This window comes from Capra hircus (genome assembly GCF_001704415.2).
Source record: "Capra hircus breed San Clemente chromosome X unlocalized genomic scaffold, ASM170441v1, whole genome shotgun sequence".
NCBI classification, from domain to species: domain Eukaryota; kingdom Metazoa; phylum Chordata; class Mammalia; order Artiodactyla; family Bovidae; genus Capra; species Capra hircus.
Genome location: NW_017189516.1, coordinates 51,245,047 through 51,260,642, shown reverse-complemented (window position 1 = coordinate 51,260,642; position 15,596 = coordinate 51,245,047). Strand labels below are relative to the sequence as shown.

At 39.4% G+C, this 15,596-nt stretch overlaps 1 protein-coding gene across 6 annotated transcripts in view; it reads left to right on the top strand.

The window, feature by feature from the left end:
• Positions 1–15,596, top strand: part of PPEF1 (protein phosphatase with EF-hand domain 1) — a 147,335-nt gene that overhangs the window by 121,239 nt on the left and 10,500 nt on the right. For all 6 annotated transcript variants that reach the window (XM_018044018.1, XM_018044019.1, XM_018044017.1 and 3 more), the window contains 2 exons: positions 8,859–9,044; positions 10,430–10,572. In XM_018044018.1, the coding sequence (XP_017899507.1) occupies positions 8,859–9,044; positions 10,430–10,572 (329 nt within the window). The remainder of the gene's footprint in view (positions 1–8,858; positions 9,045–10,429; positions 10,573–15,596) is intronic.

Here is a 15,596-nt window from a genome sequence, read left to right as displayed (position 1 = left end):
AGAAAGGCAATGCCAAAGAATGCTAAAACTACCGCACAGTTGCACTCATCTCACACGCTAGTAAAGTAATGCTAAAAATTCTCCAAGCCAGGCTTCAGCAATATGTGAACCGTGAACTCCCAGATGTTCAAGCTGGTTTTAGAAAAGGCAGAGGAACCAGAGATCAAATTGCCAATATCTACTGGATCATTGAAAAAGCAAGAGAGTTCCAGAAAAACATCTATTTCTGTTTTGTTGACTATGCCAAAGCCTTTGACTGTGTGGATCACAATAAACTGTGGAAAATTCTGAAAGAGATGGGAATACCAGACCACCTGACCTGCCTCTTGAGAAACCTATATGCAGGTCAGGAAGCAACAGTTAGAACTGGACATGGAACAACAGACTGGTTCCAAATAGGAAAAGGAGCACGTCAAGGCTGTATATTGTCACCCTGCTTATTTAACTTCTATGCAGAGTACATCATGAGAAACTCTGGGCTGGAAGAAGCACAAGCTGGAATCAAGATTGCCGGGAGAAATATCAATAACCTCAGATATGCAGATGACACCACCCTTGTGGCAGAAAGTGAAGAAGAACTAAAAAGCCTCTTGATGAAAGTGAAAGTGGAGAGTGAAAAAGTTGGCTTATAGCTCAACATTCAGAAAACGAAGATCATGGCATCTGGTCCCATCACTTCATGGCAAATAGTTGGGGAAACAGTGGAAAGAGTGTCAGACTTTATTTTTTTGGGCTCCAAAATCCCTGCAGATGCTGACTGCAGCCATGAAATTAAAAGACACTTACTCCTTGGAAGAAAAGCTATGACCAGCCTAGATAGCATATTCAAAAGCAGAGACATTACTTTGTCAACAAAGGTCCATCTAGTCAAGGCTATGGTTTTTCCAGTGGTCATGTATGGATGTGAGAGTTGGACTGTGAAGAAAGCTGAGTGCCGAAGAATTGATGCTTTTGAACTGTGGTGTTGGAGAAGACTCTTGAGAGTCCCTTGGACTGCAAGGAGATCCAACCAGTCCTTCTGAAGGAGATCAGCCCTGGGATTTCTTTGGAGGGAATGATGCTGAAGCTGAAACTCCAGTACTTTGGCCACCTCATGCAAAGAGTTGACTCATTGGAAAAGACTCTGATGCTGGGAGGGATTGGGGGCAGGAGGAGAAGGGGACGACTGAGGATGAGATGGCTGGATGGCATCACGGACTCGATGGACGTGAGTCTGAGTGAACTCCAGGAGGTGGTGATGGACAGGGAGGCCTGGCGTGCTGAGATTCATGGGGTCGCAAAGAGTCGGATACTACTGAGCGACTGAACTGACTGATCTTGATATCCTTGATAGTTTGTGTCTTTCTTGAAACTTGTCCATTCATCTAGTTTATCTAATTTGTTGGCCTCAAGTTGATTGTAAGATATACATATATATGAAATATATTTGTTAAAAATATATATTTTGAAATTTCTTCACAAGCGATGCCTCCCCTTTCATTTCTGATTTTAGTAATCTGAGTCTCTTTTTGCTTGGTCAATCTCACTAAGATTTTCAGTTTTATTGGTCTCTTCAAGGAATCAATTTTTTTTTTTTTTTTTACTTTTCTCTATTGTTTTCTGTTCTCTCCATTTATTTCTGCTTTAGTCTTTATTTTTTCCTTGTCTTCTGATTTAGATTTATTTTGGTCTTCTTTTTCTAGTTTCCTAAGGTGAAAGTTAGTGTCATTCATTTGAACTCTTTATCCTTTGCCAATGAAGCTATAGATTTCCCTGTGAGTACTGCTTTAGCTCCATCTTGTGAATTTTGCTATGTTGTGCTTTTGTTTTCAGTAATCTCAGAGAATTTTCTAATTACTTTTCTTTAACATATATGTCATTTAGGAATATGTTGTTTAATTTCTGCATATTTATGAATTTCTCATATTTCCTTCTCTTAATTATTTCTACTTGAATTTGTGGTTGAAGGACATAGCGTGGTTGAAGGACATACTTAGCATGATTGAAATCCTTTTAAAACTTATTGAGGCTTTTTTTTTTAATGCTCAGCATATGGTCTGTCTTGAAAAATGCTGTGTGCTCTTGAGAAGAAAATGTGTTCTGTTCTTATTCAGTGAAGTGTTTTATATATATGTATAATAATTGGTTTGAAATACTTGTCTGCTAATTCAGTCGCTCAGTCGTGTTCAACTCTTTGCGACCCCATGGACTGTAGCATGCCAGGCCTCCCTGTCCATCACCACTGATGGACTCAAACTTACTTCCATTGAGTTGGTGATGCCATCCAACCATCTCACCCTCTGTCATCCCCTTCTCCTCCTGCCTTCAATCATTCCCAGCATCAGGGTCTTTTCCAGTGAGTCAGTTCTTCACATCAGGTGGCCAGAATATTGGAGTTTCAGCTTCAGCATCAGTCCTTCCAATGAACACCCAGGACTGATCTCCTTTAGGATGGGCTGGTTGGATCTCCTTGCAGTCCAAGGGACTCTCAAGAGTCTTCTCCAACACCACAGTTCAAAAGCATCAATTCTTCAGTGCTCAGCTTTCTTTATAGTCCAACTCTCACATCCATACATGACCACTGGAAAAACCATAGATTTGACTAGACTGACCTTTGTTGAAAAAGTAATGTCTCTGCTTTTTAATATACTGACTAGGTTGGTCATAACTTTTCTTCCAAGGAGTAAGCATCTTTTAATTTCATGGCTGCAATCACCATCTGCAGTGATTTTGGAGCCCAAGAAAATAGTCTCTCACTGTTTCTATTGTTTCCCCATCTATTTCCCATGAAGTGATGGAACCAGATGCCATGATCTTAGTTTTCTGAGTGTTGAGCTTTAAGCCAACTTTTTCACTCTCCTCTTTCACTTTCATCAAGAGGCTCTTTAGTTCTTCTTTGCTTTCTGCCATAAGGGTGGTATCATCTGCATATTTGAGGTTATTGATATTTCTCCCGGCAATCTTGATTCCAGCTTGTGCTTCATCCAGTCCAGCATTTCTCATGATGTACTGTACATGTAAGTTAAATAAGCAGAGTGACAAGTATACAGCATTGATGTACTCCTTTCCCTATTTGGAACCAGTCTGTTGTTCCATGTCCAGTTCTAACTATTGCTTCCTGATCTGCATACAGATTTCTCAAGAGGCAGGTCAGGTGTTCTGGTATTTCCATCTCTTTAAGAATTTTGCGCAGTTTGTTGTCTACTCCTAATCCTCAAAGGCTTATTGTCTGCTTAGTTTTCCCTGTGAAATTTTTTTCTTGCATGTCTTGTAATTTTTTGTTGAAAACTGGATATTTTAGGCATTATAGTAACTTTCTATGGGGTTGCACAGAGTCAGACACGACTGAAGTGACTTGGCGGCAGCAGCATGCTCCTCTGGGGCTTGTTGTTACTGTGTTTTTTTTTTTTTTTTTTGCTCATTAATTTGTTTACTGGTTTGTCTGGACTAATTTGGTGAAGTCTGTTCCTTTTCAGTGTGTAGCTTCTGATGTCATGCGTCACGAGGTCCTGCCTTGGGCATGTACACAGTTTCCCTGACTACTATGGATGGTTGTAGAGTTAGCTAGGCTCTCTTCAACTATCTTTTCCCCTGATTTCTCCTTTAAGCTTTGGTCCATCTGCCTGTTTTTGTATGGGACCCAGTATTAGCGTTCACTAATTGCTAGGTGATTGTGCTATTGTTTTTAATAATGCCCTGGGGCTCACAAAATAGCTCCACAATCTGATTACATTAAAATTGAACTCCTTTGCGGGAAAGAGTGTTGACAATCATCAAGCCTTGTTCTGGCCCTCAGAAGGTTCTTTCTCATCTGTTCCTTTCCCTGATTCTATCAATTAAACGTCTAGCTGATGTCTTCTTGCTACTAGTATTATGAAACTGCTAGACTGAAGCGACTTAGCAGCAGCAGCAGTAGCCTTCTTCTAATTGCTTACCTCCAAGAAGTCTTCATTTCTTGATTCTGTACCCTTATACCTTGATTGCTGAAAATGTTGACGTAAAATGTGATTTCTGAAAATGTGATTTCTAGAAAATGTAAAACACAGTCTAATCAATAAGGAGAAGGAGAAGAGGGAGGATAGAAAGGGAGAGGGAAGAGATGGTAAGGGAGAAATAGAATTCATCACTGACTTGTGCATCCAAAATATTTAAAAGTCAAACCAAGTATAAGAGGCATCCTACAGCAAGTAGGAAAGGATGCCTCCTTAAATTTTGATATCCATAATCCAAAGAACAAAGGTTATGGTGAATAAAAAGGATGATGCCCAAAAGATTGGAGTTGCACAAGAAGAAAATCATGGCATCTGAAAGCCTGGATGAGTTAGAATTATAGAGGGATGGAGCCTTAAGAAATGGGAGGGAGGAACCTGGTGGCCATTATTCTATAATAGAACCTCTCCTCATTCCAACAACGTAGAAGAGGCGTCTTACAGACTCAGTGTACATGACTGGAACTGACACAGGGTAAAATTGACCAGGATTTCATTCCCAATATTTTAATAATTTCAATTGTACCTTTAATTTTTTTTCTTCATTTGTTGGTATGTCATGGTCATGCACACTTCAGTTAGATAGAGTTGACATTTTCAGATTAAAAACACAATTGCTTTATTTCTTACTATCTATGAGCCATATTGCAATAAAGATCATAGACTGTTTATTCCATAATCATGGAAGTGCATGATTCCTGGCAGAGGACTATGATGTAAGTTTCATTTTATATTCCCTGAGATGTGGGGGGAATGTGTGTACTCAGAGCTGTGTCATCATATAGAAACAAGCGTAACCTCTTTAGGACAGATGTGTAAGGAGGAGGAGGCCAGAAAGGTTTAAAAAATAATTTTAATTATTTATATCCTGAGTGACTCCTTTCTCTTAATTTGCTTAACAAGTATTTGTTGAGTACCTACTATTTGTCAGGGACTATTATAAGCTTTTGAGAAAGTAATTGAACTCAGATCTGTTCCCTCATGGAGTTCACTTTCTAGGCGTAGGAGCTAAATAACGTAAATATATATGTATATATGAAGTCATGTTATTTATATTACATATATAATTATATAATAGTAAGTAAATATGTTAAGTGAGACGTTCTGTGGAAAAAATTAAAACTAGAACAAGGTTAGGAGAAACCATGAACTTGAGGTGTAGGGGACAGGGTTGTAATTTTAAATAGTTGCAATTTAAATTTTGTAGTCACTTGGCTAGTCACTGAATGATAGAGCAGGATTTGATCCCAGGCCTGACTTTAATGCCCATGCTCTTTTTCTGAAGGGAAAGATGACAAGAGTGGTAGGAGGTCTCAGGAAAGAAATGAACTACTCTAGTCTCCCCTTGTTCAACGAGGTGATGGGTAGACAGGAGTAGGCCTCTGACGACCTGCTGAAAGGTTGCGATGAGCACAGCTTTTAAAATGACATGTTCAAAAGCTGGAAGGAAGACACATAACTAACGGAACATACAGAAGTGAATCTACAGTATTAGTGTCTTAGAAGAGAAGCATTTCAATATATCTTTCAGAGCTAGTATCTCTCCCCAAAGCATACTTTTGAAAACAGGATTACTTAAAACTGTAGACAGGCATGGGACACTTCTTGCAGGATTTATTTTGGATTTAAGAGGTTTAAAGGCTGAGACACAAATAGAGTTTTGTTGACCAGGTCATATAAAAGTTGTCATTCAGTAAAATCTTTCCAATTTTTAGTTTGAAAATTTTCAGGAAGAAATGTTGTAAATACTCTTTCATGCCCTCACCACCCCAAAGGCCCTTGCATTTCAGAGGAGAGGATGTTGTTGAGAACAGAGAGGAATTTGTTTCACCAGCAAAGGGCCGTTTATAACATTCTTTGTGAGCCTCAGAGTTAGATGTCTATTGTGGTCATGGAGTGGGTAAACCTAGTCAAGTGGATGAATTCTTGACAAAGAAAAGAATTGCAGAACTCATTGAATGGATGATTCTGAAGAAGCTCACTTTTATAAAATTAATACCCCTTATGACCCTTTATGATTTTGAACCAAAGAAAAGTGAATGTTACCTCTATCTTCCTCATTTTGTTGAGGAGTCAGCTAAGGCCCAAGTAGGTTCCCAGGTGACACAGGTGACACCTGAAGAGCTTTTCATGGCCAGTGCTTATTCTAGTTCAACAGAGTTCCAGCATATGTACATTTAATTTATATAGATTTCAACTATATGCATCTGGCAAAAAGAAGAAAAAAGTGTAAAATTTTAGTTTCATATAATTCATCATATATTGTACATTATCACAGATATAAAATGTTCACGCATCCCTGTGTTTGTATAAGGTTTCGTATACAAGATCATGTATAATGTGCTTTAAGAGTAATTTAGAATGTTTTCCTGGGGTAATTTTGGCTATAAATGGCTTGCATCTCAGGAATTTAGAAGTTAATTCTCTCCTTATAAAATGCACCTCCTTGTGTTCTATGTTTTCACTTTCATTTTATTAAAGGTTAAATCGTGTCTCCAAAACATGAATTCATGGTGTAAAATTCAGATATGACTCAATTTCAAATGCAAATGTTATTTTTGTTATGAACACCAGCAAAATAAATGGATTTCATTGTGTTTATTTGTAGGGTAGGGTTCTGCCTGTGTGAGAATTTGATGGGGGAGAAAGGAGAATCCTGATACTACTACTATTCTTTATGTGGTTTTAATTCTCACTGAAATCAGTCATCAAAAAATCAGTCATCTTCAAGTGTTTGGGATATGCCCGGTGCAGGGTTTCTCCAGTTCTGACGAGATACTTAGCATTCTACAGCAGTTTTTCTTTTCTCTCCACCTCACTGTCTTTCCCCTTATTTCTAGCTCCCCTTCAATACCAAACCTGTAAATGGGTCAGGTTTAGTGGGACAGCCATTTCGGGTCTTTTTTTTCTTTTTTAAGATTGCTTAATTTATTTTAATTGGAGGATAATTACTTTATATATTGTGATGGTTTTGCCATACATCGACATGAATCAGCCATGGGTGTACATGTGTCCCCCATATTGAACATCCATCCCACCTCCCTCCCCACCCCATCCCTCTGGGTTGTCCCAGAGCACCGGCTTCGAGTGCCCTGCTTCATGCATCAAACTTGCACTGGTCATCTGTTTTGCATATGGTAGTATACATGTTTCAGTGCTATTATCCCACCCTGGCCTTCTCCCACATAATCCAAAAGTCTGCTCCTGACTTCTGTGGTTTTTTTGCTGCCTTGCATATAGGATCATCGTTAACTGTCTTTCTAAACTCCATATATATATGTGTTAATATATAGTATTTGTGTTTCTCTTTATGACTTACTTCACTCTGTATAACAGGCTCCAGTTTTATCCACCTCATTAGAACTGACTCAGATGTGTTCCATTGTGTGTATGTACCACAACTTCCTTACCATTTGTCTGCTGATGGACATCTAGGTTGCTTCCATGTCCTGGCTATTGTAAACAGTGCTGCGATGAACATTGGGGTACACGTGTCTCTTTTAATTCTGGTTTCCTTGGTGGGTATGGCCAGCAGTGCGATTGCTGGGTCATATGGCAGTTCTATTTCCAGTTTTTTAAGGAATCTCCACACTGTTAGAACTTTGCAATACTTTACAAGTCATCTGGCCCAAACCTCTGATTTTAAAGAAAATGAGACCCAGAGATTTTTCTCAAGGTTGCATCAGTCAGTTCAGTCACCCAATTGTGTCCGACTCTTTGCGACCCCATGGACTGCAGCACACCAGGCTTCCCTGTCCTTCACCAACTCCTGGAGATTGCTCAAACTCATGTCCATCTAGTCGGTGATGCCATCCAACCATCTCATCCTCTGTGGTCCCCTTCTCCTCCTGCCTTCAGTCTCTGGTCTTTTCCAGTGAGTCAGTTCTTCGCATCAGGTGGCCAAAGTATTAGAGTTTCAGCTTCAGTGTCAGTCCTTTCAAAGAATATTCAGGACTGATTTCCTTTAAGATTGACTGGTTTGATCTCCAAGGTTGCATAGCTTTAGCTCTAAAGCTAGTTTTTCACACTACTGCTGAAGCTCCCATAGGAGATGTTTAAATAAAGAAATGTCTTATGTAGATTAGAGGTACAAACAGGGAGCCCCCAAATTTTATGAAAAATTCTTAGGAACTTGGGTCTTCAGTCCTGAGTATCATGCAGCCTGCATTTGCTGTTTCAACTCCAAAAGGAAATATTATACTAATAACATACTTGTGGATTCAAGAGAACACATTGTGGAAACCAGTTAGTGGCTAAATATATTGCTGAAGCTGAGAATGAACTCATCAAGGGGCGGATAGGGCAAAAAGTGAAGGCGATGCTTTAGAAGCTATTCTTGGATGAACAGTTGACTATATCTGTGATGGGGAAAGGCCTTCTCATGCTGTTTATTCAACAGGACAAAAACCAGGGCCAAAACCATAGCTGGGAGACCTAGCATACCTGTTTGAACATATTAAAAACACCAAATAAATGTGTGTTCATTGTGGGGAGTGACTTTCTCCTTTGAACATGGCAGTGAAGTTCTTTTTAAGAGAAAAGAGCTTGTAGATTCAGCAATTGTGAAATAATGGAGATAGAATTTTAAAAATGTAGATTTTTAAAAAGCCCAAAGCCTGATTCTTCATGATTACTAAACATTGGTGTGTTTGGTTACTGGGGATGAGTAAAATGGGATTGTGGTGGCTATGGGCATTGAAATTATTTTGCAAAAGATTCATGAAGGAGATGAGTATGAAACAGTTTTGAAAGAGGATTAGAGTTAGGAAATGGTGCAAAATAGTGAGACTTTGTGATAATGTGGGTTAATGTTTATGGAAAAGAAGTTGAACTGTAGAAAGATAAACTCTCACTTGTCAGTGACACCCTAATCTGGTTTGTTGTTCTAAGGTTATCGATATCCTTTGGAGTGATCCCAGAGGCAAAAGAGGCTGCTACCCAAACACGAACCGAGGAGGGGGCTGCTACTTTGGACCAGACATTACCTCCAAGATTCTTAATAAATACCAGTTGAAGATACTTGTTAGATCTCATGAATGTAAGCCTGAAGGGTATGAAATCTGCCACGATGGGAAGGTAAGCTAACAGTGTGGGTGACCTCCTCACCGACATCCCTCCCTCGAGGCCTAGTCTTTCTTTACAGGATGTCTGACTTCAAGGCCATGGGAAGATGTCTTCCCTAGTCCCAGAACAGAACTCCATGCTTTGGTAGACAAGAACAGGAGACTGTCGCGTTCACAGAGGTTGTTTGAAGGAGCCTCATTGTCCCTTACCCCAGGAGATACTTGGTTTATTTCTCCGATCTTCCTAATCGCAGCAATAGGAACTGACACAGGACCCTAAATACACACACACAAAGGCTTTGTTTTATGCTGATCTCAGAGCAAGCCTCCAGTAGTGGGGTGAAGAGTGTATGTATCCTCCCAGAACACAGAAAAGTGACAGTGAATCTACTTTGCTCTCTTTTACCTTTTGTACTTGCCTGTGCAGAACAGAGCCACAAAACACACTGCCTTCTATTCACTGACTAGGGGAGCTCTACCAAGTCCCTCACTGTGGGCAGTTAGGCAGCAACCACTGAAATGGAGCGTGTTCTGCTTCTTCAGTGGTTTCTGATAGGCTAGAGAGGTGAGGTCTGAGGAGCTGGTTTCCGGTCCCAAGTTGTCCTGCAATGCCCCCCTTTCTCTTAGTGAACAAGAAATACCAAATTTCATGGCCTTTCCTTCTATTTCAACACTTTCACTTTTCTTAACTCTCTTAATTCATTGCAGTCTCATCCTTTGCAAGATGGTAAGGCAAGTATTCTTTAGGGTTTATTTGTAATTAAAAAAAAAACCCAAAAAACAGAAAAAAGCAGTGGCTTGTCTGAAGCGACATGTACATTCGGGCAGGACTAGGTCTAAATCAGCTTTCCTGTCCCTAACAAGTATTATGCTCCAAGACTCCCCATCTTCCACCACACCCCAAGACTGGTTCCTTCCCAACAGAGTGGTCATGGTCCCTTAACTAGCCACTATCTCTCTGAGCTTGAAGCACTGGTTTGATGGGGGCCTTGAGCCCTGTAAATCGGTCAGCTACAGACAAAAGAAAAGGACTGTGATATTACACAAGTTTTACTTTGAACGCTCAAATGTCACAAGGAAAGAAAAATAGAAGCTTTACCCTGCTGGAAAATTGGAATTTACAAAACTGAGCAATAAGGAACTGAAATTGAACACAAGATTGCAAGGCCATGCACTGTGGGGATGAGTGGCTAGAAGTTAAGACTCATGGGTACAGTGATTTAAAAACCTTATTTCTCTTCAGTGGAATCACAGGATATCCCATTAGACTTTGAGAATTTGTATGAATTTTGAACTTTGTATAATTTTTGGTTTTTAAGAATTAAGCTGTTTCTGACTTTATTGAAGGACCTTTTGAGAACTAACTATGTGAACCTGACATTCTTTTTCTTTAACCAGGTTATTACTGTATTTTCTGCGTCTAATTATTATGAAGAAGGTAGCAATCGAGGAGCTTACATCAGAATGAGTTCTGGTACGACCCCTCGATTTTTCCAGTACCAAATAACTAAGGCAACGTGCTTCAGGCCTCTTTACCAAAGGTGTGTATACTCTAAGGAGCTTTCTGAGCTCTGGTAATGGTGACCACATAGAACCAGTCCAGAGTGCCTAAGAGCAGCCTTGGGATTGAAGAAACTTACCTGTTACTCATTAGTATAAACAAACTGAAATAATTCCAGAAACCAAGTGGTGAATGTGCTCTTATTCGAAAACAAGAGCAGTAGTTCTAAAGCAGTCAGCATCCATGAACAGTCCCTAGTTGAATGTAAAGAAAAGAAGGTCTCTGTACCTACCCAGTCCCATAAGCTCTTGCCTTTTCTGCCCCCAAACACAACCCAGTTGGCTCTGGCCTCTTTGTCCCTTCTCTACCCAGAAGTGTATATGATGGAGTTGAGTGTGTCTCCCTGTGTGATGGCATGCATACCTTACCTTTATTTCCCCCTTTGGCATTATCTTTTTAATATTTTTGTATTCTAAAACAAATATATTTGTTGTTAAGTGTGCTAAAACAAAGTTGTATAAAGAAAATGTTAGTGATCTCTCACAGTACTTCTCAGTAATTTTTTTCCACAGAGGCAGCTGAAATTAATAGCCTGGAGGGGACCCTTCCACCCTCTTCTCCTTGCTCCTACAAAAATATTCAAGCAATTTCTCATTCATTGAACTTAAATGTTGAGCACCTACTATGTGTCAGACACTGTTCTAGGCACAGGTGATATTGAAATAAACAAAATAGGCAAAAGTCTTTTTCATCATCAAAGCATATCCCAGTGGAAGGAGAAAGGCAGTAAACAACATACATATGTATTTTTTTTAACAAAAATAGAATCACACTGCACAGTCTATTCTGCAACTGACTCTTTCCCTAAAGATTGTATCGTGAACATCACTCCAAGTTCGTACATGTAGACCTAACTCATTCTTTGTAGTTGATGCATAATATTCTGTACTATATATATGCCATAACAATTATGGATAGCTAAATCGTATTCAATTGATGGCCATCCAGATTGGTTTCAGGGTGTTGTACTTAAAAGGAGTACTGTAATAAACATTCCTCTGTGTGTATATGTGTACATACATATATACACATATTCATAAGTTTTTAGTGCTTGTTTTAAACGTAAAATTTAAAAATGTGGGATTTATATGTTTGAAATTTTGCTAGGTACTCCAAAAAAGTTGTCACAGTTAACAGTCTGGAAAACAGCATATTAATTTCTCCACATCCTCATTAATCTCCAATTTTATTACCCTTCTTCATTTTTGACAAACTGATGGATAAAAATGGTAAATCTAATTGTTTTAATTAGCATTTTTTTATACAGCCGAGTTTATCCATCTTGATTTTGGACATTGTGTTTTCTTTTTTTTGAATTTCCTGTTTATCATATTTCCCCATTTTACATTGGACCATTTGTCATTTTCTGATATATTTTTAGGAATTTTTTGCATTTGAGGGATGGAGGACTTTTACAGGCATGTTGCATATATTTTGTTGATATCTTGATATTGCTTTAGTTGTATGAAATCACATTTTTATGATTTCATTTTAACTTTTGGATTTTCACCTGTGGTAGAAAAATGTCTCCACGTTAATTTTATATTCAGTTCAGTTCATTCAGTCTGTCCGACTCTTTGTAACCCCATGAACTGCAGCATGCCAGGCCTCCCTGTTTATCACCAACTCCCAGAGTTCACCCAAACCCATGTCCATCGAGTTGGTGATGCCATCCAGCCATCTCATCCTCTGTCGTCCCCTTCTCCTCCTGCCTTCAATCTTTCCCAGCATCAGGGTCTTTTCCAATGGGTCAGCTCTTCGCATGAGGTGGCCAAAGTATTGGAGTTTCAGCTTCAGCATCAGTCCTTCCAATGAACACCCAGGACTGATCTCCTTTACGATGGACTGGTTGGATCTCCTTGCAGTCCAAGGGACTCTCAAGAGTCTTCTCCAACACCACAGTTCAAAAGTATCAATTCTTCAGTGCTTAGCTTTCTTCACAGTCCAATTCTCACATCCATACATGACTACTGGGTAAACCATAGCTTTGACTAGACGGACCTTTGTTGGCAAAGTGATATCTCTCCTTTTTAATATGCTCAGTTTGTTATGGCTTTCTTCCAAGGAGTGTCTATTAATTTCATGGCTCCAGTCACCATCTGCAGTGATTTTGGAGCCCAAGAAAATAAAATGTGTCACTGCTTCCATTTTCCCCCCATCTATTTGCCATGAAGTGGTGGGACCGGATGCCATGATCTTAGTTTTCTGAATGTTGAGTTTTAAGCCAGCTTTTTTTACTCTCCTCTTTCACCCTCATCAAGAGGCTCTTTAGTTCCTCTTCACTGCCTACCATTAGAGTGGTATCATCTGCATATCTGAGGTTGTTGATACTACTTCTGGCAATCTTGATTACAGCTTGTGCTTCATCCAGCCAAATATTTCACAGAATATACTCTGCATATAAGTTAAGTAGCCAGAGTGACAATATACAACCTTGTCATACTCCTTTCCCAATTTTGAACCAGTCCATTGTTTCATGTCCATTTTAACTGTTGTTTCTTGACCTGCATACAGGTTTTTCAGGAGACAGATAAGGTGGTCTGGTGTTCCCATCTCTTTAAGAGTTTTCCACAATTTGTGGTGATTCACATAGTCAAAGGCTTTAACATGGTCAGTGAAGCAGAAGTAGATGTTTTTCTGGAATCCCCTTGCCTTCTCTGTGAACCAACAAATGTTGGCAAAATTGATCTCTGGTTCCTCTGCCTCTTCAAAACCCAACTTTGTGCATCTAGAAGTTCTTAGTTCACATACTGCTGAAGCCTAGCTTGAAGGATACTGAGCATAACCTTTCTAGCATGTGAAATGAGTGCCATTGTCCAGTAGTTTGAACATTCTTTGGCATTGCCCTTTTTTGGGTTTGGAATGAAAACTGACCTTTCCCAGCCTTTGGCAGCTGCTGAGTTTTCCAAATTTACTGACATATTGAGTGCAGCACTTTCACAGCATCATCTTTGAGGATTTGAAATAGCTCAGCTGGAATTCTGTCACCTCTACTAGCTTTGTTTGTAGTAGTGATGCTTCCTAAGGCCCACTTGACTTCATACTCCAAGGTGTCTGGCTCTAGGTGAGTGACCATACCATCGTGGTTATCCGGGTCATTAAGACCTATTTTGTGTAGTTCTTCTGTGTATTTTTGCCACCTCTTTAATCTCTTCTCCTTCCTTAAGTACTTACTGTTTCTGTTCTTTATTGTGTCTGTCTTTAGATGAAATGTTCCTTTGATATCTCTAGTTTTCTTAAAGAGATCTCTAGTCTTCCTCATTCTGTTGTTTCCCTCTGTTTCTTTGCATTGTTCACTAAGAAGACCTTATCTCTCCTTGCTATTCTCTGGAACTCTGCATTCAGTTCTTTCCCTTTCTCCCTTGCCTTTCTCTTTTCTTCTATTCTCAGCTATTTTAAAGCCTCCTCAGACAACCACTTTGTCCTCTCACATTTCTTTTTCTTGGGTATGGTTTTGGTCACCACCTCCTGTACAGTGTTACAAACCTCCATTGGTAGTTTTTCAGGCAGTCTTGTCTACCAGATCTAATCATTTAAATCTATTTGTCACCTCCATTGTATAATCATAAGAGATTTGATTTAGGTCATACCTGAATGGCCTAGTGACTTTCCCTACTTTAAGTCTGAATTTTGTAATGAGCTCATGATCTGAGCCACAGTCAGCTCCTGGTCTTGTTTTTGCTGACTATATAGAGCTTCTCCATCTTTGGCTGCAAAGAACATAATCAATCTGATTTCAGTATTGGCCATTTGATGATGTCCATGTGTAGAGTCCTCCCAGGTGTTGTTGTAAGAGAGTGTTTCCTGTGAACAGTGTGTTCTCTTGACCAAACTCTCTTAGCCTTTGCCCTGCTTCATTTTGTACTCCAAGGCCAAACTTGCCTGTTACTCTGGGAAATCTCTTGACTTCTGCCTTTGCATTCCAATCCCCTATGATGAAAAGGACATCTTTTTTGGGTGTTAGTTCTAGAAGGTGTTGTAGGTCTTCATAGAACAGGTCAACTTCAGCATTTTGATATCAGTGGTTGGGGCATAGATTTGGATTACTATGATGCTGAGTGGTTTGCCTTGGAAATGAACTGAGATCATTCTGTTGTTTTTGAGGTTGCACCCAAATACTGCTTTTTAGACTCTTGTTGACTATGAGGACTACTCCATTTCTTCTAAAGGATTCTTGCCCACGATAGTAGATACAATTGTCATCTGAATTAAATTTGCCCATTCCCGTCCATTTTAGTTTACTGATTCCTAAGATGTCAGTGTTCATTCTTGCCATCTCCTACTTGACCACATTCAGTTTACCTTGATTCATGGACCTTACATTCTAGGTTCCTATGTAATATTGTTCTTTACAGCACTGGACTTTAGTTTCACCACCAGGTACATCCACAACTGAGCATTGTTTCTGCTTTGGCCCAACTGCTTCATTCTTTCTGGAACTATTAGTAATTGCCCTCTGCTTTTCCCCAGTAGCATATTGGACACCTTCTGATGTGGGGGGCTCATCTTCTGGTGTCATGTCTTTTTTCCTTTTCATATTGTTCATGGAATTCTCATGGTAAGAATACTGGAATGGTTTGCCATCCCCTCCTCCAGTGGACCACATTTTGTCAGAACTCTCCACTATGACCTGTCTGCCTTAAGTGGCCCTGCACAGCATGGCTCATAGCTTCATTGAGTTATGCAAGCCCCTTCACCACGAGAAGGCTGTGATCCATCAAGGGATTATTAGATATATGATTTGTAAATTGTCTCTCCTATTCTATAGGATGTGTTTTTATCTTCTTGATGTTATTATTTGCAGCACCAAAGTTTTAAATTTTGATGAAATCAAATATATCTATTTTCTCTTCTTTGCCTGTGATGATGTATCTAAGAAGATATTGCCTAACTCAGAGTCATGAAAATTTATTCTATGTTTTCTTCCAATAATTTAATAAAATATCTTTATAGATTAAGCTCTTACATTTGATTTATATTTGACTCATTTTGAGTTTATTTTTG